Source organism: Mus musculus, chromosome 4, assembly GCF_000001635.26.
Source record: "Mus musculus strain C57BL/6J chromosome 4, GRCm38.p6 C57BL/6J".
Taxonomy (NCBI): domain Eukaryota; kingdom Metazoa; phylum Chordata; class Mammalia; order Rodentia; family Muridae; genus Mus; species Mus musculus.
The window spans coordinates 46,800,661-46,825,434 of record NC_000070.6 but is presented as its reverse complement, the minus strand read 5'-3'; the positions used below and the strand labels follow the sequence as shown (position 1 = coordinate 46,825,434).

The window sequence follows — 24,774 nt, the reverse complement described above, 5'->3', positions numbered from 1 at the left end:
CAAGCAGAAAGATCCTTAACTTTTAACTCTTCCTCTTCCTTGCCCTCAGACTCCTGCTGGGGCCTCTCTTAGGCCTTCTGGTGCCTGATGGGCTCCTGTTACCCTCCGACCCCTGCTGAGACCTCTCATTAGCCCTCCAGTGCCTGCTGAGACCTACCATTGGCCTTTTTACATCTGCTGATATCCTGGCCCTCTGATACCTTCTGGGGTCCTTTTGGCCCTCTGCTTCCTGCTGGGCTCCTATTGGCTTTCTGAATCCTGTTGGCCTCCTATTGGTCCTTAGACCCCTGCTGGCTCCTATTGGCTCTCTGACTCCTGCTGGGCCACCCATTAGCCCTTACACTCCCGGCTTCCATTGTTTTTTTGATGCCACTTGAGACCCCCCATCAGCCTAACCTAACTGGGAGTCTCAGAACAAGTCAGATCAAGAGGTGCCACTCATTAAAGTCAAATTCCAGAGAGGGCAGGGCAGGACAAGCTGGAGGGTGTGAGTGGGGACAAGTGTTGGATTTCAGCAAGATACAGCCCGGTAAGGGTCCTGGACATAGGGGCTTCCATGTTCTTTTCTGCAAATCAAGCCACGCAGGCTAAACCAGTCACTGGGTGTGCTGCCTTGGAGAAAGGATATGAGATCCTATGAGGCCGACCATTTTAGTCTTAGGTGAATCATAGCAGAGAGGGGAATGGGAGCCTTCCTATAGAAGGTTCTAGATATGATGTCCATGGCAGTGCCTAGGAAGGGTGGAGATTAAACTGGAAAGTCAGACTGGGACACCCTAAAAGGGTAACTGCAGATTTGTAAGAATGGGAGGAGGGCACTCAAACTTAAGGAACTATCTTATAGAGAAGAGGGCAGGACCTTGGCAGAGTTTAAAGGGGGAGAGGAAGCTGCCACCGGAGGAACTGGGACATCAGAGGGGTAGACGCCACAGGAGGAGCTGAGGGTCTCCACAGGAAGTAACTGCACTGCTCCCACGCGACTGTCCAGAGTTCTCCCTCTCGGCCTTCAGTCCCCAGCACTCAAGTATGAATGGGCTTGATGCCCCCCGGGTGTCCCTCCCATAACTCACTCACTCCTCATAGGCTTCCTGTGGGCCTTGACACACAGGATGTATCCACGCAGAGGATGTGATCTGAGGGACCCGAGGGCTTGTGTGGAAAGGAACGTGGGCCCACCCTGCCAGGGTCAGCTGTTTACAACCCAGCTCCAAGCCCAAGACCCCACCAAGCAACTCTGGAGTCCAACACGCTTTGGCCCATTCTCCCATCTGTGTTCTTGTTCTTCATAATAGAGAACAGACAGACAGGGACAGACAGACAGACCTGGGACAGGCAGGGGTGTCGTGACGGAGAGAAAAAGCAGGTTCCTTTCAGGCAGCCCAGATCGGGGTGTGAGTGATGCACGACACAGCTGCATCTGCTCTCTCACGAGGCTGCACACAGAGAATCTAACGCGCACGTCTACGTGGAGTGCTATCCTCTGGCTATCACATGACCATCGTCCTCTTGAACTCTCAGCATGTGTGATTAACCACAGGACACCTACACAAAAGTGGGCCCCATCTCTGTCTCACTGTGTGGGAGGTGGGGATGTGGGACGCATGGAGATGCATAAGCGGTCAGTGGCTGCGAGACTGAGACGTCTGCTTCAGAGGAACTTGTGTGCTGCTCTGGTTCCCATAAACTCTGATTAAAAGTCATTGTAGGGCTGGAGAGATGGCTTAGTGGGTAAGTGATTGACACCCCTTAGAGTCCCAGCACTGGGGTATGGAGACAGGAGAATCTCAGGCCAGCCACTCTAGTCAGTTGATATACCCTAGTTCAATAAAAGACTAAGAAAACGAAGTGGAGAGTGACTGGGGAAGGTGTCTGATGTCATATGAATACACACAAAGACATACATGAACACACACATACACACACACACACACACACACACACACACACACACACACACACACCTCTAAATGAACAAGATTCTTGACCCACCAGGCTCCGTTCCAGTGGGACAGTTCTTTGGTCTTTGTTGCTGTCCTCTCTGGGGTAAGCAGACATGTGTTCATTATCCAGAAAAAGTCCACAGTGTGCATTAGGGCTCTCTAGAAGAATAAACCCAATAGAATGAGCTTAATACACAGGGGTTATTAGATTGGCCTACACCGCGCATGGTGGGTAGTCGAGCAATGGTTGTCTTGTGTACTGGAGAGGCTGAGAACTTGTTAGATGCTCAGTCCACAGACTGGATGCCTCGGCAATCACAATGCAGGCCTGGAGGTCGCTGCAGAGCTGCTGTCCTCAGACTGCATAGGAAGGCTAAAGAAGCTGAGTCTGGATGTCTTTGGAGGATGGTGGCAGCAACAGCAGCAGCGGCGGCAACAGTAAAGCAGATGCACAGGTCAGCATGGAGCAAAGGCACACAGATGAAGCAGCACCACTTTTCCTTTGGTCCTCTTTACACCTGGGCCCCTTGGGAAAGGCTCTGCCCACCTCGGAGAGGGTCTTTCCATCTCAACGAATCCTTCAAGGAAACAAACCCACACAGATCCCATCAAGTTCACAGCCAAGGTGAACCACCACATCCTGCATCTTCACTTATACTTGTCCCTACATTTTTTCATGCAGGCTCAACTCCAGCTACACAGTATAAAGCACTAACTTATCTGGAAGTAGGTTGTTCTGTGTCCCCACAGGAACACCTTTCTGCCACAGGAATTACTTCTACAAGAATTTAAGTGCATGTGCCAAATCTTAAATGGGGGTGAGAGGGTGGGAGGAAAGGGATCAGGGGGCAAACGATCAAACAAAAAATAACCCTCATGGTAGCCCAGAATTGCTTCAGCAACTTTAACATTCAAAAAGAACAGTGAGTGGGGTAAGCATAGTGTTGAAAAAACATCGATGTTGATAAAGAAAAGGAAGTCTCATGTTTAGCATCCAGCATCTACTTGCATGCCTGCAGTGATGGGGAGCTCACTACCTCATTCATTGTCACTAGAAACTTTTCTTCTTCATCATCTTCATTTTCTATGTCATTATCCGATTCTCCTGCCTCTGCTTCCTCCTCCTTCTGGATTGGGGCCAGAATCTCCTTCTAACTGTTGGCTCACTGGCTGCTGAGGACGTCCAGACCAGGCATCCCCTCTTCCTGTGACAGCTCTTCCATTTTAAAGCCATCCATCTCTTCCTGCCTTGATCATCTCTGTGCTAATTTTCTAATTAGTTTAAATTAATGGTAGTTCCTGGGGAGCTGAAGCCCCACTAAAAAGTGACCTGAATTATTCAGACATTGGGATGTTTCAAAACCTATTTAGCCTAATTAGCATCTTAACTCTGTCGGCGCCCTCAGCATTGAAGGAGCCGTATTTGAACATGCTCCGTGTGTTAATGGATTTTTCTTGAATGAACTGTTTAATCAAGTGAAGACACATTTCATGAATGAATAGAAGTAAATCTATAATTATACGTTTTAGTCAGGTAAGTGGAGTGACATTTCAGCACAATCCGCCGCTATATATAGTGGTACATTTGAATGACAAAGTAGGTCACCTCGGCTTCCGTAGGAGAGCTGGGGACTCGCTTTGCTCTGAGTTCATTTCTAACCTAATTAGGATGTTCAGGCTTGCAAGTGCAGGTGGCTCTGCCGCCATCTTCACCTGGAGCACTGTCTTTCTGGATGGTTCTTCAGCTGGGACAGTGGCCTCCCTGGGGATGATGTCCTGGAAATGGCTGGCCATCAAAGCTAAGTGTCTAGGGGTCTCTGGCCCTCCCGTGGCCTCCTGTCCTTGGCTGCCAACTTCACTGGCTCTAAACCTGCCCTGCTTGAGACCAGTGTTTCAAGAAAAGATGTAGCAATGAGATGAAGAGGACAGGAGTATGCGGGGGAGGGCAGGGGAGGACAGGAAAGGGTAGGGGAAAGCAGGGAAGGGTGGGAGAGGGCAGGAGAGGGGAGGGGGGCAGGAAATGGCAGGGGAAGATGGGAGGGGAGAGCAGGAGAGGGCAGGGGAAGGCAGGAGAGGGTGGGAGAGCATAGAAGAGGGCAGGAGAGGGTAGGGGAGGACAGGAAAGGGCAGAGGAAGGCAGGGGAGGGTGGGAGAGGGCAGGAGAGGGCAGGGGAGGGCAGGAAAGGGCGGGGGAAGACAGAGGAGGGGAGGGGAGAGCAGGAGAGGGTGGGAGAGGGCAGGAGAAGAGCCCCATCTGTGAGGAAGAATGGGACCCTGGCTTTGGAGAGGTTGGAGCCCCTGCCTTGGTCTTCAGCTGAGAACGTTATTCCCCAAACTCAGAGCACAGCGACTTATGCAGCTCACCAGACTCACCAGGAAAGCCTTCATCCCTGAGGCTTGGCAGTATTTCCAGTGACTGACCAGTGCAATCTTGAATGCACCCTGATAGAAGGTCATGGACCAGGGCTGCCACTCAGCCACACCCTGGTTCTCCATCTCTGGTAATGAGGGAGATGATCGGTGCTTATTGTCTAAAGCTGCTGGGATAATGTTTTACACAGCAATGGAAGGCAAATACGAATTATCAGTTACCCTCGTTTTCGCTGTAACTTGAGGCTTCTGGCAGCTTCCCATTCTCCCCTGGTCCTTGCTTTGGAATCTCTCACCTGGATAATAGTATCATGAGTGCTCATGTGATCTTTAATTTATACTCATCTTTAATATAAATTATAAGGCCCAGATGCTGTAGCCCCACCCACCTAAGACCCACATTCTGCAGCCCCACCCACCTCTCCTTTCTTTCTTGTATCATTCCAACACTGGTGCCCAGCCCTTCTTTTAGGCTCCGCTTTAATTCCAACTTCAATAGTCTTCTAGTTTCTGTACCAGCTTCCTCCACCACAGGACCTTTGCACATGCTGCCGCTGTAGTTGGATACTTCCTGCTCCTCTTCTTGGCCTGGCTCTGACTCTGCTTCACTATACTCAAGAGCCTCAGCAAGTACACACACATTCCCCAGAGAAGTCAGCTGAGGAACACCTCCCACACCCACTCCACAGAGAGAGACCCAGGGCAACAAGTAGCCCAGCTCCAGGTTAGGAGTCCATCACCGGCTTTCCCAGTGCCTGAGCAGAAGAGATGCCAATGTCAAACATGAATGATCATAAAACAAATCCATGGGGTGGGAGAAGCACACAGATTTCATCCCTGAAAATCCAGAGCACTTGGGAGCCATTGGAGAAAGCATGAAGCCCCAAAGCCAGTTAGTGGTGGGACAGGAGGGGAGATTTCAGCCCCAGTGGGAGACCTGACTGAGAGGCTGCAAATGTCCCTCCCTGGCTGCCTGAGCTTTATCTTAGGGTTTCTGAACTTGGATTCGATATTGCCTTGATGGAGGTCAGGCATCCGAGGCTGCTGTGGAGGATTGGTGGGGACATAAAGGACCTCACTGGCTCTATGTGTGGGCAACAGAACACGGTGGAGACAGGAGCCTGGCAGGACAAGTCTTCACAGAACCCAAAAGCAGTGTAGTGGAATTACTGGGAGATTTCCACATTGGTCCATATGGCCCACCATAAGGTTGTAAGCTTGCTTAAGACATGATGGGTCTCTTGGAGGTGATTTGCACGATTGGATTGTGTGGTTCTCCTGAGTGCACCTCCTCGGTGCACTGTCCTGTCAAAGCACACCTGGTAGGAGTGGTCAACCTTGCCATGATACAAGCATGATTTCCATTCTGTAGACACAGACTGGGATTTGTTAGTTTGCGTTGCTGTCTTGTTACTCTTTCCCGGTGATGTTTAGTAGAATACTCTCCCTGTGCGGGGAGCAGCAGCCACGTGATGTCAGGGACAGCCAAGCCTCCGGGATCCTTGGCCTTTGAAGCGTATGCATGCCCCGTTCCCTCATGGTTTTCTACTTTCTCGGTTTTGAACTCACCCACCCCATCGTACATCAATCAGCATCTTCGTTTCATCTTCCAGGGAATGAAGAGTTCTCACTTTCCCCAGAAGAACATGTTCTTGCTTTTATTAAATAGAAGCGAAAAGGATCATAGATTCAGAGACTCCAGACTAGAGCAAGCAGCTCAGACTCTGGCCTGTCACCCAGGAGAACCTGCAGGACCAGGGCAAACCTGGGCATTTGGGAGACTAAGCGGCCGGCCTTCCAGTCCCCATGTGAGAGTGGGGGACCGGTCCTTACATCGTTTTTTTCCTGAACTTCATGTCTTTGAAGATGCCCTCTACTGTTGCTTCTCTTCCCTTGCTATCCCCAAAAGTCCCTCAGAATAAATACCCAGGCTGAATGCAAAAGCCAAGGAGCTGATGGGGGTGGGGGAAGCAATGGCTGGCAGTGCCAGCTGACAGTGCACCTGGGTCTGTTCTGAAGCAGCAGGCTGGAGTGTGGGATGATCACCAGTCTGGGCATCCCCCCCCCCTTGCTTGCTCATAGGTGAAATGGGGGGTGGGGCAGGATGAGATCACCTTTAGGGTGGATTTGTTTGTTTGCCAAACAAAACATAATACAGGCTTTCACACCTTCCCTGACACACTCACAGAAACCCCAACCAGTGGATTCTTTCTCACTTTCAAGCAAGGCCCAGAACTCCGCAGCATACAAAGGCATTCCACAGCCCATGCTGAGCCTGGAACCCAATCTGTGAGCTATTAGCACACTGCCACTTGTTTCAGGTGAGAGGAAAGAGATTCAAGGGAAGCAGGGTCACCTCTCCAATTGTGGGTGACACACAGAGCTGGGCCTTGACTGTGCCTGCCCCTTGGTGAGCACACTGATTTGCATGGCCAGGCAGTCATGCCCCCCTCCCCCATACAAGCACCACTGAGATGGGACTTGTGGCTGGCAGCTTTGAGGACACAGAGCTGAGCTGTGAAGGCAAAGGCAGCATTCGCCCGTCTTAGTCTCTAGCCTTCTAGCAAAAGCAGAGGAAAAAGCCATAGCAGGGGCTCGAATGGAGCTTGGTGGAGCATCTGTCTGGCATGCCCCAGGCCTGCTGTGCCCATCGCCCTCCACCGTGTGATAAAGCCCCACCTCCAGCAGTAATTAAGGAAGGGTTGCTTGGGCTGATGGCCTCGGAGGCATCACAAGCAGCAGAGAGAAAGAACTGGACATGGCAGAAGCTGTAACAGAGTAAGGCTCCATGTTCTAAAAGGTGCTTAGTACCTCCAACAAAACAGGGTGCAGGCAGTAACACCAGACAATGGGGGTGCTTCTCCCTGTGGCAAAACAGCTCTCATGAAACACCTCAAGCATCTGGAAAACTCTAGAACAATATAGACACCAAGCTCATTAGGAAGAGTCCATAACTCTCTGCACCTCTGCCTCAAGGGACTGAAGCATGGCAGCCAGCGGGTCACACTGGCCCTTTGGCCCCCTTCCTTGGAGGTGGCTTCCTGGCCAGCGACATGCAGAGCCAGATTGTTCAAAAACAAAACATGTTGATATATGCTCCAGATGGATCTTCTGACTGTTGACATAAGAAAGTTTGTTTTTCTGGAGGTAACACATACAGAACATCACATCTCCCCACCATTGTAAGTACTCAGCATCAACACGGCCCTTCACGAGTTACATCACTGCAGTGGTATAGCACTGAACCTTTGCACCACCCTAAACTGAGGCTCCGAGCCCGTTAAGCACCAAATCCTATTCTATGTGCCTGCCGCACCCTCACCCCCCATGACCAACCACCCCGCCGTGAACATCCCATCTGACTATTTGACTACTCCAGGTCCCCTGTGTAATTGTGGTTCTGTGTCCACATTTCTTTGGATTAACCCATAATGTAACATATGCAGAATCCCAATTGTTTTTAAGGCTGAGAAGTATGTCACTCTGGGCCTGCACACCACGTGTTTATGGAAGGACACTTCCAGCAGCAGGCCTGTAGGTTGCTGCCACCTTTTGCTATTGTGATGCACGTCCTGTGAATATGGGCGTTACAGTTGAAAGGTACAATCTCCACCATGGGCTCACGGGTTTGACTACCTAGCTTCTCATGCAGAGTTCCATTATGGAACCTTTAGGGGATGGAGCCTAGCTGAAGGAAGTGGGTCGCTGGGGGGCAGGCCTCTCTTGGCTTCCTGGTCTGCTCCCTTCACACACTGCTGCCATGGACTCATGCTTCATTGTCTGCCATGGTGAACTGTACCCTCTTAGACGGTGAGCCAAGACAAAGCCTTCCTCAGTGGTGGAGATGACTCAGCGATTAAGAGCGCCTGTTCTACCTCCAAGACCCCGGTTCTCAGGACCCACGCTGGGCAGCTCACAAGCATATGTAATTCCAGTTCCAGAGTATCTCTATGGGCAACTGCATACACATACATACACACACACACACACACACACTAAATAGACACATGATGGATAGATAGACAGATAGATAGATAGATAGATAGATAGATAGATAGATAGATAGATAGATAGATAGATAGATGCATAGATAGATAGATAGATAGATAGATAGATAGATAGATAGATAGATAGATAGATGATAGGCAGATAGATAGGCAGATAGATGATAGATAGATAGATAGATAGATAGATAGATAGATAGATAGATAGAAATAGTAAGCATAAAAGCTAAAACCCTCCCTCATTTCAGTTGTTCTATCACACTTTGCTGAGAAAAGCAGTGGATAGAAGGAGTGTATGAGACAAGTCCCTGCTGTCATTTCTTGTGGCCCTTATTCCCAGGAGTGGGGTTGCTGGAGCAGATGGTAATAGAGCTTTGGTTTTCTGAGGCACCACCCTCCTGTTTCCCAGAATCTTGAACGACTCACTGTACATTCCTGAGGTTTCACAAGGGCCCCAGGAGGTTCCTGTCCTCACAAATGTGTGTTCCTGTCTGCTTCTGAGAACGGCCATCTCAGCAGAGTGAGCGACATGAGCTTTTCACGATCTACTCCTCTTAGGCTCTAAGAGGGGAAGGTCACAAGCAAATCAGAAACAGTAGGACCCAGAAGCTGGGTCCAGACTCTCACCTACTCCTTCTCAACAGCCCCATGGCATGGGCTCCGTCGTTGCATGTTCAGAGCACCTAGCTATGGCTTCAGCCAGATATGCTCTTCGAATTTGTTCTGTTTAATCCAAACTTTAAACAAAAGTCAACACCAGAAAATATGAGGGATTTTTTTTTTATTGTAAAAGCCTGGATTTTTAAATTTCTTCTCCCAAAGTGCCCTGGGCCCACTTCCAGCATAGCAATGCAACAGCAGTGGTTGTCCTTAGAAGGCCCTGTGGTCTCTAGGGTGCCACAGTACCCCAGAAACTGCTGATGTCTGCCCACGAGGACATGCAGTTGGCAGCCCTCTGCCATGTAGGCATATGCACAACCAGTAGGTTCGAACCTCACCGTTTCTACCTCACTCTGCTCCGTACTGGTCCTCTGGGAGTCTTGGCTATGTCTTCACTACAACAGAAAGTCACACTGGAGTTTATACTGCAAAACATAAACAAGGTATCATTAGACAGCCTGATGTGGGCCAGGCAAGATGGGGTGCTGGCCGGTAAATATCTTCATCTTGTCTCTTGTAGGTCAGGCTGAGCAGTCCCAGCCCTGTACGGCACTGTGTCAAAGTGTCAGGTGTAGGACGTTGCTTCCTGCTGTCTCTCAGTGCAGTGCTCTCTTCCGTCTCTCAGTGGCAAGGAGAAAATGGCTCCCCAGCTCAGCCAGTGCTGATGATGTCGTCCATCCTGGCAACAGCCCACCCGAGCTCTTTGTTTGTCTGTCCACAGGTGAGGAACGACCTGACTGGGGTTCTGTACGGGGAAGACATTGAGATCTCAGACACGGAGAGCTTCTCCAATGATCCCTGCACCAGCGTCAAAAAGCTCAAGGTAGGTGCAGCCTGTCACTAGGCTTCCTCTTACCAAGGGCTGGGAGCCAGGAGCTATCTGTCCCATCAAAAAACACTGCTGTTAGGGCTAAAAGCCCATCTCTTGATCCATCCATCCGGCACCACTCACTCTAGGAACAGAGGGAGACAACTTGAGGTTCCCCTGTTGTAACTATGTTGTAACCTTTCACCATTACTGCAAAACCTTGGTCTCTCTCCTGGGCTCCCAGAGAGCCCTATCCCTGTCCTCGGGTTGGTCACAGCATGGCCATGAAGAAGGTCCACTCTCAAGGGAAGCAAGGGATTTAGGGCAAAAGGAGGGAGACTTGACTCATGCACCAGGGGGAGGAGTCAGACCTGAATCTAAGGAAGAGAGCACTGGACAGAGGCCAAGCAGGATCCAGGGCTGCAGGGAAGGAGGGCTGCAGGGAGGGAGGGCTGCAGATCCAAGGATGGCCAGCATGCTCTGCTGTGGGAGCACCAGAGTTCCACAGAGCATGTGGCACTGAGGGAAAGGAGTGATACAAGGTTGGAAACGGAGTTCTGGGCCAGTTCCCAACAGCCAAGCCCTCGGCTAAGCAGCTCCCTCTTCTCCCAAGGGTGGAGGGAAGCAGCTGGCACCTAGAGCTGTAGACTCCTCTCTTTCCCTCCCGTTCCCTCAGAGCCACGGGTGAAGTTGTTGGCATGGCTATCCCACATGCCAACTGTCGGTGTCTTTTCTGACTCAAGTAGGTTCAAGGTTCCCCCTTGACCCAGCAGGTGGCAGTTACGAACCATTGGCTATAAGAGTTGTCAATTTGCTGATCCGGAGCCCCAGAGAGTTGTGGAGCCAGAGAAACAAGAACATTCACACATCTCCTGGACTCCTCTGAAGCAGACAGAGCCTGTGGGTGACACTTTTGTCCTAGGAGTCTCTGTGGATAAGGACATCTAGGGACAACCCAGGTGGTGGGTCACAGCTGGAGCTCCCCCCCCCATGCTATCAAGAACTGTGCTGTTTCAGGGGTCTAGATGGGCCCTGTGGAGCCTGGAGGACTCAGGTGCATAGGAAAGGGAGCTGTTGCTAGCCAATCCTGCCCAGGCACATGCAGAGTATCTCCCCAGAGCAGACGCTTGAAATAGCTTCTGGCCTCTAAGGCCCCCGCTCAGTTCTGAGGGCTCTGGAGTTAAAAGGCAGCTGGTGTGGAGCTGAGGGATCGAGATCAGGGATGGAACAGGACGTTCTGCTCGTCAACCAAGTTGATTGAAGAAGTGTGGAAAACAGCAGCCAAAATACCCAGGCGTATCAGTGTCCAGCTCCGGGCTGGTCACCAATACAGGGCTGGCCACTAACCGTCATTTCCCATGTGAACGTCCCAGAGTCCTCTGGCGGGGAGGTTTTTTTTAGATCTATTTCACTGATGGGGACTGAGGGTCAAGGTGGCTGGCATGGGAAGTAGAGGGCAGGCATTTCACCTGGGGACTGAAGATGTGTCTGCTCTGCCCAGCTGCCCCCAGCTCCCTGTGCTGCCAAAGTTTAGGGAAGAGATCCTAGCACTACATAGCTGGAGGCTAGGGCAGGGGCAGAAGGCAATCAATGTCTGGTTTTTTTTTCTGGGGCTGTTTGCATTGTGCTACAGCGTGTGTGGCTTAGCAGCAGGAGTGTGTGCTCCCTGGCCTGGTTCTAGATGTTGGGGTGCAGGCAGAGGTTGGGGTGTGGGTGGCACCATGCATTCTCCGAGCTTGCCTGTCTCTCAGACTCTGGCATCATAGCCTGTGGCTGCGAAGTTCTAACCCCATCTCTGGTGGCACCCCCTCCCTTCTCCACACCGTCCCCTCATCGGGACACTCCTCATGCTAAGCTGGGTGGACCCCTTCCACTGTAGCCCAATCCTCTGCCACTGTTTTCACATGGGGTTCCATCCCAAAATGCTGGGGTTAGACTTTCGGCACGTCTTTTGGAGGGTCACAACCTGCCACGTTAGACAGAGTCCCCGCCTCCTATTAACAAGCAAGCTTCCAGAAGCTTCTCACAACCTAGAACCAAACTCAGTTGTTGAATAAGCTGCACACGAGTGTCTAGGCAGCAAAGACTAACAGAGGAAACATGGGAAAAAATAGAACGAAGAACAGGCAGGGAGTTCTGAGGGGGCTGGGAGAAGGGCGAGTCTCTCCTTTAGTGTGGGCTAAGTGAAGCCAGGGCACAGAGGACAAGGAAGAAGCTGAGTATCCGATAACGGGACAGGCATCTGCAGCAGAGAGCAGAGCCAGGGCCAAGAGGAAAATAATCAATAGCGTGGAGGATGCACCTGAGCCGCTCTCCCAGAATTCGGCGGAAATGGCCAGCACGATCAATCCTGTGAGAGAGAAGATGACGGTGTGGGACTGGAGAAGAGGGATAAGAGGATGCCAGGACGCTCGAGGACGAACCAAAATAGACGCCCCAGGAGCAACGGCTCACGCCGCAGCCAGAATCTGGGTTCTAGAACATTCTGCACTAAGAGAACAGGGACAACAGAGGAAAGGGGGATCTGGGGAGGTGGCTTGGTTGGTAAAATATAAGGACCACAGGTCCATCCCCAGAAACCCACATGAAACCCAGGCCTGACGGCAGGGAGCCTGTCACCCCGGTGCTGGGGAGGGAAAGACTGGGGGATCTCTGGGGCTCACTGGTCATTAGAGCTAGCTCCAGGTTCTGTGAGAACTCTTAGAAGAATCAACCCCTGGCCTCAACACACGTGTACACTCATGTGAGCACTCACCCATACACAAACATGCACACATCCAACATGCACCATAGGAAACAAAGGTGGATCCCACGAAATTGCCCATATTTGACCATTGTTGAACTATCAAATGCAATTAGTGCAAACATGTAAGGCTGTATGTACTGGCTAGCTAGCTGGTCTCTGTGTCCTAGCCACTTTGGTATTGGAAAGGACACCTAGACACATTTTAACAGATGTGTTAATGTACAAACTTGAAGGATAAATCCCACAAATAATCTAGACAGAGCTATGGGGGTTGTAGCAGGGGCGGGAGTCAAACTTCCCCCAAGGTTCTCACACCCAGGCTGCCCTCCAGCCTCTTTGTACCATGAAACCCTAGGGTTATTGGAGCAGCTGGGACATACATGTTACTGTGTGAGGCTCACGTGACATACCAACAGGGAACCTTTCTGGAAGGTGGTCCTGAGAGCCAGCTGGGAACCATGATACACTTTATAGCTGAGGTCAGGATAGAAACAGGCAAGTGGGGACCGCAGAATCAGAAAAGAGAGCCGTCTAAACAATTGCTGTACATGGGGAAAAGCATGGGACCTCCCATAGAGTACAGAAATGGGCACCGCAACAGTAACAGAGATGTGAAATCCAGAGTGCACCCTCAGAGCCTGAGAAATGGAAACTTGAAAAAACAGACACCAAATTCTTGGTTTCTGTAAGAGAAGAGACCCAAGAGAGGCAAGTTCACAGCCAAGCCTGACAGAGGAGGACGGTTGAAGTGAGCTGAGAGTCAGAACCCCGCTGGCGTGAGACCCAGGAACCCCTCTCTACCGCCACCTACATCTAAAACTGTAGCTAGAGGACACTAAGATAAACCTGGGCTGAAGGAACAACATGGTGGTATTCAAACCCAAAGCTGCCAGAACATGGAAGACAGCAGCAAGGAAAGTCTGGTCCATGTGCCCAAACAAAGCAAGCTTTAAAACAATGCTCCAAATAGGCCATGGCAGACCAAACAGCAATTCTGACCAGAAACCTGAATGAGGTCAACTTCAACATGAAATGCCAGATTGTTGTTTTTGTGTTTGTTTCTGTTGTTGTGTGGGTGTTTGTTTGTTTGTTTTGTATTTAGTTGTTTGTGTGTGTGTTGTTGTTTGGTTTGGTTTGGTTTGGTTTGGTTTGGTTTGGTTTGGTTTGGTTTGGTTTGTTTGAGATAGGATCTTTATGGCCTGTTCTGCCTCAACCTCTTGAGTTCCTGCAGTATGGAACCCACCCCAGCATCCTGATGCAGGTATTAAGGGCTAATGGCTGGCCAGAGGTCTTCTACAACGCACCCAGAATCCTGCCAAAGGGGATCAAGAAGCAGGCACTGGGCAGGCCTGCTATGGATGAGGGGACAGTGGTGTGAGATGACCAGGCACGTGGGTTGTCCCTACTCCAGTTGATAGCTTGGTGAACTACAGAGCTGGCCTGCAGGAGGACTCCAAGGTAGGAGGAACACAGAACAGGAAGCTCCCGTTAGCTCTCTTTTTCCATTACAGGCATAACTGACATTTGCATTTGAATGCTTGCTAAGCACACTCTCCTCTCTGTGTAGCCTTCCCACGGTGCTCCTCTCTTCCTCACCACAAACAGGAGCTCAGTGCAGGCTTTGACCCAAGCAGGCCTGGACTTCTTTCCTTCCGCTCCTTGCCCAGCTATTGTCAGACACCCAATAAGCTCCTATGACAGTCCTCTCGAGCAGAGCACTCCCAAGATTGAAGAATTGGTGGCTGGTGTCACATTGGAAACCCAAGAAAAGGATGAGAAGCAAGAAATGAATCCATGGCATGTCCCATTCTGAAATAATCCTAGGAGTTCCTGTAAAAGCCATGAAGAGCCAGGAGACTGAGAGCTCCCTGTGGTCCCTAGGCCCACAGAGCAACCTTGTGTGGGCATCACTGGTGGGGTCAGGGATCTCACCTCTGATCTCTTCACAGCCTGTCCTCTGACCTCAGCCCCTGCTTCTGCTTCAACACCCATGACAGACACTACCCAGTGCTTGATTTGTGCTTAGATTTATCCATTCTTTTAATCCTCCCAGTTACTATACAGTAGCGGCCAGCAAATGATGGCCAATGGGCCAAATCTGGCCCTCCGTTCCGTTTTATAAATAAAGTTTTATTGTAACACATTCATTTAGCACACTGCTTTGGGCTGCTTTTGTGCTCCAGCGGCAAAACAGAGTAATTGCCACAGAGAATAATTGCCCATAAAAACCTAGATTATTTACTACCTGGCCCCCTATAGGAAGTATTATTATCTCCATTCTACACGTTGAGAAAATGCAGCTCAAGGAACTTGACCCAGGCTGGAGGCCATGCAGCACCCTGACAGACGTGGCAGTGTGGGGGTGAGGCTGAAGGAGGGCACGGAGCCACACAGCATGGTCCCGGCTTCATGCCCATCTGCCCCTCGGTAGCTGAGGGATTCTTCCATAGCCTTTGAACATTCCGGATAATGCTCATATCCTTTCCCTTATGAGCCTTCTCATCAATAAATCAGAAAGGAGATAGCTCTGCAGCTTACACACGTGGGGGGAGGCAAAAGATGGGGGACATGGGAGTCAGCAAGTCTTGGGCTTGGCAGGAATCCCCAGTACTCACCTTAAGTACCTATTAAAGGCTGAACTCCCACAAGGCATCATGGGATCTCTACCTGTGTCCCACAGGGCACATGCAACCCAAGATCGCTATGAATGGGGTCCGACACAAAACTGTAACCTTTTTAGAACATTGCGAAAGGTTTCTGCAGTGTCTACTGGTAACTAGGTTGTGCAGTTCGTAAGTATAAACATTGTGGATGACATCACCGAGTCTCGCTGTCAAAAGACTCGGTACACCTGCTGGAACCAGGTCTCTGACTCTAAAAAGAGTAACCTATTTTTGAATGAGTCGTAAAAATAGCCCAATACTGGTAAGCTTTCTGCAGCTGAGAGGGCACAAAGGTGAACCAGCATTGGGCCCATCAAAGAGAGAGGACAGCAGAGTCCAACTCAGGTGGGGACTCACAGGTCATTTCCTATGGCTGATGGATGACACAAGGCTATGTGTATGGAAATCACACAGATGTGCCTTTCTCGAGGCTAGAAGCTAATACACGTTTTGGCAATTGAAAATGATGATGTCGGGGCTGATTCCTTCTGGAGCTCAGCCCAGCCCTGCCCAGGTCATCTAATGTCAGATGAGTCCTGCCCAGGTCATCCAGTGTCAGATGAGCCGCCTTAGCTACTGCCAAAGCTTGAGCCTCATTCCATGGGGCGTTGCATCCCCTCAGTCTCTGGGATGTGGATGTCTGTAGGAGGCTCTACTCTACATGAGACAGCCTGAAGATGCACCCTCCCAGCCTTTGCTCCACGGAAGAGCCCTAGCCAGAACTGGTTTCTCCTTTCCCTGAGCGGCCAGGAAAGTCTTGGTAGAGACTGTCCTCCTTTTCCCTGAATCAACCGCCCCCACATCTGTTCAGGCAGGAAGCCCAGGCCAACCTCTGGAAATAGCTTTGCCCAAGCCCTGAGGGTGCACAACCAAAGAGAAACCACCGTGCATTGGCCCCGGGGCCAGTTTTGCTCAGAGACATGGAAAAGAAAGAGCAATATTTTTATGTGAAGCCAGATATATTATTGGAAAGCTAAATATACATGAATTAAAGAAATGTCACACGTTGCCGGTGGGCTGCTGTGGGCTGTCCCGTTTCCATACTCTTCCTGGAATGTGAGGACGTGTTTCTTGCTTCTGTGCCTTTAGGGGTATGTCTGGCGGGAGGAGGAAGTAAAAGGTCTAAGGCAGATTTTGGTTAAATGAGCGTATTCATTCTGAAGCCTGTCTTAGCCAGGACTTTATAGACAGTCTCTGCTGGCCCTTCCAGCCCACGCCAGGTCAGTCTCTCGTAGCTAAGTCACTCATGTCCCTTCAGCACCTCATAGAGACCATGGCACATGGAATTGTGAGTTTTGGTAGCCCCGTGGTTAAAGGGAGGGGGCCTACGGAACTCTCTAGATGACCTACGGGTCATTGTCGAGTGACCTTGGCCTTCCTTACAGACCCCCACAATCTAGTGGTTAAAAAGGGTACCAAGCTATGCTGAGACCTCAGGGCACTCATGCCCAGTCTCTGCCTCTTTCATGACTCAGGATGGCATGTGCCATTCTCTCCATGACCTTGACTGACTTCTCCCTGAGTGGCTCTACAGACTTAATGCTGAGCTCTGCAGCCCAGGCCAATTGGTGGCAGTGCGCAGGGGTGGGGGTGGGGGATTGGAGAGGGGGTTGTTTTACTCAGCCTGGGAGCTCTAGGCAGGATGTGTGGGCCAGCCCTGAGGGTCTGGGATCACACTTAGGTGGCATCTAGGCATCTGCCACCACTTCACACTAGTATGCTTTGGAATCCAGAGCTGCAGTTCTTGGAGCTGAGCCCGGGGATGGTGTGAACGCGGTTATAGGCTAAGGAGAAGGCTAGAAGCCAGATGAGGCAGTAAGAGGGCTAGCCCAGAATGCCCACAGACACCCTATAGATCTGAGATGTGTACTAGGGCATGTTTCCTCCCCTTGTCTGTTGACAGCTGCTATCTGCTGGTGTATTCTGTGTGGTCCTCCCCTTTTAGCTGTACGCACTCTCTAAAGAAGGGCCAATGGATGGTAACATCATCCACGCTCACTGTAACTTGGGGTCCAGAGTGACTCCATCATCCATTGCTGAATCTTTTGAGCCTTTGTTGCTCAAGGTGGGCATGGCAATGGTGTCTCTCTCAGGGAAGGGCTGAGCTGCCACTTGCCAGCCAGATGGCACTTGAGGGTTCTTCCTGTGTTAGGACCCTCCAGGAGGCCCCAGAAGAGTCAGGTCATGAAAGGTTGGGATTGTCCAGTTGACAGCCATGGTCTTGTTCTCCACAGATCATAGCTTTGTTCTGTCAATGTCTCCTTCAGGGACACACCTGCATCTTTCTCCTTGCACATTCTTTTTTTTTTTTTTTAAATTTTCAGTAGAGAGGTTTAAACCTAGGGCCTCAAGCATGCTAGGCAAGCTCCATATAGCTGAGCTTCAGGCTCTCTCTACACAGCCCATGCCGGCTTTGAATGTGTGATCACCTGCTTTAGCTGAGACTACACGTCTGCTCCATGGAACCTGATTCTCAGTGCTCCAGGCCCTAAGATCAGGAAGGTGAGCTCCAGCCCTGGCAGAGTGAGGCGCTGGCCAGAGGTGACAGAACACAACTCTCCATACACCTCCTTGGATGCTGCCTTAATCCCAGATGCGTGTTTCCCATTTGACCCAACACTTCACCTGCTCTCAAGGCAGCAACCACCTTGGCTCCTGCTCCCCCTGCTCTCCTGGCTAGGAACAGGCCCTCTACTCTCCAGAAGCACACTAGACAGGAATAGCTTTCTGACTCAGGGGCTTCCTAACTCCCAACAGTGTCTCTCTTCAGGGCCCTCTGAGAGTCCTGAGTACCAGAGGGAGAGTCCAGCTCTGGATACTGTACAGCTGAGGGAAGCCACTGGCCTCTTTAGGAAGGGGAATTCCTAGATCTATGATTCCTCAGGCCTATCAAAACCTGACATCTTGAGAGCCCATAGCCAAGTGGTCCTTGCAGCATAGTTGTCATAGCAACAGAGACATTAACTGGACTAAATGGAGTGGCAGAGATGGTTGTTTATCTGTCAGCAGGTGATGAGTTGGTCACCATAAAGATGTGGGTCTTCTGGTCCATTTGAGAAACAGACATGTGAACCCAGACAGTACCAGGCCCCAGAACTAGCAGGGTGTCAGTACAGTGACAATCATGCCTGTCAACTGCTAAGCAGCCAAGGGCCCACCGTGGTGCTCCAGGACTGTGACAGCAGCCTCTCCTAGCATCAGGCCTCATGTATGCTTATCACTGTATTCAGCCTGCCCTGTGCTGGCCCAGGGCCAGAGGGGAGTCATGCTGCCCTTGAGTCAGGGGAAGACAAAATAAAAGTGGATTTGGACCATGATGAAGGCAATTGTAGGTGCTCTCAGCCTAGTGGGGAATAGCCACTGAGTTTGATCAATCAATGACATGGCAAGTAAGGGAACCAAAGCTAAGACGAGGGATGAGCAACAGTGTTTAAGGAGAGGAAAGAGAGAAAGAAGGACCTTTGGGATGTAAGTTTGTACAAAAGAGGAGGGAGGACGTATGGGTAGGCAGACGGACATGTGGATGGATGGATGGATGGATGGATGGATAGATAGATAGATAGATAGATAGATAGATAGATAGATAGATAGATAGATAGATGGGTGGGTGGATTGGTGGGTGTGCAAATGGATGAGTGTATTGATGGACAGATAGACGGATGGACGGATAGATGAGTTGATGGGTTAATGAATGGATGAATAGATTGGTAGACAGGTGGATAGATGGATAAACTGGTAGGTGTGTAGGTGGGTAGGTGGGTGGATGAATGGCAAAGAGGCATGTCTGCAGAACACTGCAGGTAGTTCTTTCTTACTCCATAGAAAAACAGTGAAAATATGCTGCAGGAGATGGTAGGTGAAGAACCTCAGGCTCCTAAGAGTGTTTAATGAGCATTTGATCTAGCTTGGGAGCCATCTCTGATTTCTTGCATCAGATCTGGAGTTTGCTATGGATTTCCCTCCTCTGTAGAGGCCACTGGGCACGGTAGGGTGAAGGCAGGGGTCCAGCTATTCTCTAAGGGAAGAGGAGTGTTGATCAAGCCAGAGCATAGGGCTGCTCAGGGAAAGGCTGGCTCTGGAGCTGGTGAACAGGTGGAAGCAGCAAGCTGAGGCTCAGAGTGGGAGGGAGGGAAAGCAGTGAGTGGAAAAAGACTCCAGTCTCCAGCTCAGCGAGTGGGAGGCTGTGGTGCCACTCCCAGTTCCCAGAGACACAAACGGGAGGAGGAAGGGGCTTGTAGAGAAAGAGGAGGGTTCAGCTTGGGACATGTTGAGCTGCAAGGAGCCAAGAGACACCAATAGACATGTTCTATGGAAAGCAGGGCTAAGTCTATGTGAGTGACACAGGCTGGACAGCTGTGGTCAGGATGCACAGCACAACACTGAAGGCAGAATAGAGTCCCAAAGGCTGAAGCTGAGGAGGGATGACAAGAGGGATTAGGGGTGACAGGAAGCCAGAGATAGCATCCTGAAGACCAGAAGGCAGGCTGTGTCGTGATGAGCCCTGACCACCTGTATCACAGGCAGGGTGGGGAGAACAGGTCAGACAGTGCCTGTTTCAGACGTGACAAAGATGCAGGCTTAGGAGAGTAAGGCCCAGGCATGGAGCCGGATTCGGAACCTAGTTTCTCTGGCTCTGAAACCCAATTGGCTGTTTTACTGTACCATATTTAGCAAGTGGGGTTAGCAATCCAGATGCACAATAAACCTGGAAGACGGATGAATAAATAATGCTTGGACGGACAGGCAAACAGACAGACAGATGGACAGACAGACATTGTTAGCTGCAAGTGATGTAAAAAGGTTTCAGCCAATAATGGGAAGGCTAGCCTGTTCCCGGGAGCCCATCGGCAGAATGGGAGCAGCCTGAAACTTTTTATAGCACTGCAGACTGTGGAGACAAAGGCTTCCCTTTCTCCAGCATCTGCTAACGACCCTTTAAGGCCTTTTTTCTGAGCAAGTGCGGAGGGGTTTTGCCCCCTCTCCTTCCCATTCTTACTTGCAAGGGAAGGCTAGTTTTAGCACAGGGCTTTCTTTATTTTGCTAATACACATGATGAGCAAGATGGCCTCCCAGTCAGCACTTTCCAATTTTAAAAGGCTGCTAAAAACTCATCTTTGAAGCAATGCTTCCTGGCACCCCCACCATCAGAGGGCCTGAGAGGCCTGGAGAGGACAAAGGCCAACAGGTGCCTCCTGCAAAGCTGGGTCAGGAAGCCACATGGGCAGGATCAGACATCAACCAGTACCCAGCTGGCCTCCTGACGGAAGGGTCCAGGCTGGGTCCCAGTCCCTAGAAAGTGACCAAGACCCACAGGCAGGTGCTTGTTAAATGTTTGGTGAATGAGTTTCATGTCCTTTTCTTGGCAACACATATATGTTAACCACCCTGCGATGATCCGCATGTAGCAAGGTAGAGTTTACAGGCAGAGATAAAGATGGGTTGGGGCAGTTACAGACAAGTAGATAGCTAGCATTCACTGGGTGTGTGCTGTGTTTCAGGCACTGTGGTAAGCTCCTCTTGAAGGGTTCTTCTCCCAGTCATCCCAGAACCGATTACAAGGGAGGTGCCACCACTGTCCCCATCTTTCAGAGGAGCCAAGTAAAGCTGAGATGAGATGAGAGAGACCCCTGAATCGGCCCACAGCTCATTGGTGGTGCTTAGACATTAGTATGACCCCAAAGTACCCCAAAAGCTGTGAACTGGGGAGCCCTGTGAGCTCAAGGACATCTCAGGAGACTGGTTGTCATGGGAACAGAAAAGACCACAACATACGGACAGTATGGCTGGCTTGGGGTCCTGGCTATGTCACTCTCCTGTGGCCTCAGTTTCCCTATAGGTAAAATGAGAAAGGAGATTCAAGATAGCCCAGTGTCCTTCCTTGGTAGATCAGGGAGATTCTGTGGTGTGCTGTCTTGCCCCAGAGTCACCCATCAAATCGGGGCAGGTGACTGCAGCTCAGCCCAGAGCAGCTTAACCAGTCTCTGGGGTGCACAGCACAGGGTGCTTCACCTCCCTCCCTGTCAGCAGAGCTCTTGGGTGTGAATCTGGGCATGGAACGGTCCCCTGGTCCCGGCACTGAGAATTTCTTCATTTACCTTCACACCCTCTTCTGCCCACAGGGGAACGACGTGCGGATCATCCTTGGCCAGTTTGACCAGAACATGGCAGCGAAAGTCTTCTGTTGTGTAAGTGAGGCTTTGGAGTCCTGGGTTCACTGCGCGTCCCAAGCGGAGAGTCAGGCTTCCCTAGATCAGAGTCTGGACTCGGAGCTGGGTGGTTACAGGGGGACCTGGAGGTACTACAGCAGCCCTAGGGGACTTTTGAGTCTCTGTGGGACACTCCAGACACCCCAAAGGGACTCAACCCTTCCCTGCACCTACAGGAAGGGCTCAGAGCTGGCAGCTGGGGATACACTGCCTCCTCTGAGACAGGTTATATAAAGCAGGTACCAAGTACTTTTATACTTTACCCAACTTACCCCTGTTCAGCAGTCATGAGAGAGGTAACAGGGCAGAGCCCTGACTCCTGGTGCAATCTACTCCTGACATTCTTACATATCTGTTAAGGGTCCCATTGAGGAACATGTCTGCTTCCATTGCTGTGCTTGGCTCCCCTCTTCCCCTCAGGTCAGGAAGGAAGTCCACCAAATGACAGCTGAGTCACATGTGTCAGCATCTACCTCTGGCCTCTAGTGGAGGGGGCCACAGCTCCCTATTCTCTTGCCCGTTTGGTCCATAACTTGGCTGGAGTGTGAATGGCAAGCATGTAGGGACTGTAAATCCATCAGACAGAGCCAAGGTGGGAAAAACAGAGGAGACTGAGGACAAACCTAGAAGGTGAAACTGAATGAAGACATACAGGCACCCAGCAGGCCCAGGAGTGACAGCAGACAGTGGCTAGACACCAAGGACACACAGGTCACCCTAGCCTGCCAGCTCAGGGGCAAAGCAAAAAGGTTGAAGCAGACCCAGAGGAGACTTCCAGGCCTCGGAGAGAGAGGTGACGCCAGAGTCAGCTGGCCACCAGTGTTGACATTGGGCCCCTACAGCTTCAGAGAACACCTCAGAAAAAAATGAGAGCGGTTACTCCACCTCAACAGCTCACAGGAGGACATTGAGTGAGACAACGCTCTGTTTATGAAGCCTGAGCCCCGGCTTCAAGACGCCCTGTTCCTCCTGTCTATGGATGGGCTCATGAAAGGTAACAGCCTCAGGAGAGGAGCCTCCGGGGAGGGGGAGGTGCTGGGCACCAGGATCCCAAGGAGATGCAAGATGGCTGTGCGATCCAAACCCAAGGAAGAAGCCCAGAGTGGGCCGGCACTGACTCAACAACATCTCCAGAATCAGAACGCCTTGTTTTCCCCAGGAGGATCCAGAGGGACAGCAAAGCAAGCTCCCTCATGGAGAAGGCCCAAGAAAGAAGCTGGACTTGACCCACTCGCTCACCAATTTCCCTTAGTGTCCATTGAGAAACCAAAGGACTCTGGGAGAAAGTGATGAATGAGAAAGCGTCGCCCCCAAAAGAGGCCGATTCCCATGTGCCGTGAACACACTCAGCAGCCTTGAGTACTGGCTCCAACCCAAGACCGTGTGTGACTGAAACCTGTCTTTGCCCTGTGCCAGAGAGAAATGGCTCCAGGAACCCTGGCATCTGCTTTGGTACATTCACAGGCCTGGGCTGGGCTCCATCCTGCCTCCTCTCCCACCTCCCCTCCTGCCTGTGCGCTGGAGAAATCTCCATGCTGACAGGGAGGGTTTTCTGCCATGGCTGGCTGCTCACCCATTGAGGAGGCTCTCAGAGCATTGAGTTGGACCCTTGGATGGGATCTACCCACGTGGACATACATGGTCTGTGTCATAGGAGAGAGTGCCTGTCAGTACCAATGGCCCTAGAGAGTCCACCAATGTCCTCACTCTGGATCGCAAGTGCAGGTGATACAGGGAGTGCGATCTCAGAGCGGGGGACCTCCAGACCCTCCTAGAGTTGGGTTATAGCTGAACAAATGAAGAAGGCCCTCCAGTACAACTTTGGCAGCCAACAGGGCCCGACCATGACAGGGATAAGCAGCACCATGTTGTGCTCCTGAGCTGGGAGCCAGCCACTGTAGAGTCTATATACAGCCCTGGGTAGGGCCGGCACTAGCTGCTGCATTGATTCAGAACCTGTGATCCCCCTCTGCCAGCTGTGTGTTCTTAGGAAAATCATTGAACATCTCTGATCTCTGCTACCTCTCTTGCCTAAAATACAAGCAACTATCTCAGCTGTGTCTGCCTGATGGGGAGTGTGGCTTTGAGTGGGGGCATCGCCCCAGATACTCTTGCTCAGCTGACAGGAAAGTGTATCACTACTGTGGCTGAGGACCTTGCAGAAAAGGGAGATGCCCCTCTTGCATGTGGAGGAGGGAGGCAAAAGGAGACCTAATAAAAAGTAAAAACTGGATTTTGTTAAAAGATATGTGTGTTGTGGTTCAGTCACTAATGCCAACAAGAACCATGGCTGGAGGGGCTAGCAGACCTGAGCCTTGGATAGCCCAACAGGCAGAGGGTCCTGAGACCCCTGCCCCTCCACACCACCAATAGAAAACATGGAGCCAGTGTGGTGGAAGCAGTAGAGAAAGCTGCTTCAGTCAGTACTGCGCAGCCTCTGTTGAGCACTAGTCACCATGGGGACAGGAGGTCAGGACAGGAACTCAAGTGGGACAGGAACCTACAGGCAGGAGCTGATGCAGAGGCCACAGAGAGGTGCTGCTTACTGGCTTGCTCATAGCTTGCTCTGTCTGTCTTCTTATAGAACCCAGGACCACCAGCCCAGGGACGGCACCACCCGCAATGGGGTGGGCCCTCCTCCATCAATCACTAATTAAGAAAATGCTGTACATGCTTGCCTAAAGCAGGATCTCTCTTACAGAGGCATTTCCTCGATTGCTGTCCCCTTCCCTCAGATGACTCCTGCCTGTGTCAAGTTGACATAAGACTATCCAGTACAGATGCCATCTGTAGAGTGGCCCTGGCTTAGCCTGCAAGTCCCAGGGAAACAGATGCAAACCCACCCTCTGTCTGGCAAAGGACACAGACAAATGTCTCAGCCTCACTCAGTGTTCCATATCCCACAGTGTGGCTCTTCACACAGGGACCAGCACAGAAACTGGACACATGGTCGCTCCCCTGACTCAGTGGATGGCGTGACTGAGCCTGCTTCTGCCTATGGTTCCACTCCACACATGCGCCTCGTGGGCTCCCACATGGAAAAATCAAGGGCCTTAGGTGCAAGGGAATAATGAGCTGAAATGAGCAAGACTTTTGTAGAATGATAATCAGCAAGGACCTCATGACCTCTGGCTGCCCTGCAGAGGAAGGACGGCAGAGAGGAAGGCAGGACACCATGGCAGGAAAGGCTTCAGAGCATGCACGCCTGTGCTGCCTTCTGGAAAGTTCCTCAAGGAGCTGGATGGGTGGACCATGCGAGTCTGAGGTCTGCACATGCAGTGCCCTGACCCTGCAGCCTCCTGTACCCTGTGTAGCCCACAGCCCTGGTGAATGGTAACAGCTGTTAGCGTCAGAACCAGGCCTTGGGCTGCTTGCTC

At 51.2% G+C, this 24,774-nt stretch overlaps 1 protein-coding gene across 1 annotated transcript in view; it reads left to right on the top strand.

Annotated features, from left to right (window-relative positions):
• The window catches only part of Gabbr2 (gamma-aminobutyric acid (GABA) B receptor, 2), a 329,397-nt gene that overhangs the window by 166,280 nt on the left and 138,343 nt on the right, over window positions 1-24,774 (top strand). The window contains exons 4-5 of the mRNA NM_001081141.2: window positions 9,696-9,797; window positions 21,311-21,376. Coding sequence (NP_001074610.1) covers window positions 9,696-9,797; window positions 21,311-21,376 — 168 coding nt within the window. The remainder of the gene's footprint in view (window positions 1-9,695; window positions 9,798-21,310; window positions 21,377-24,774) is intronic.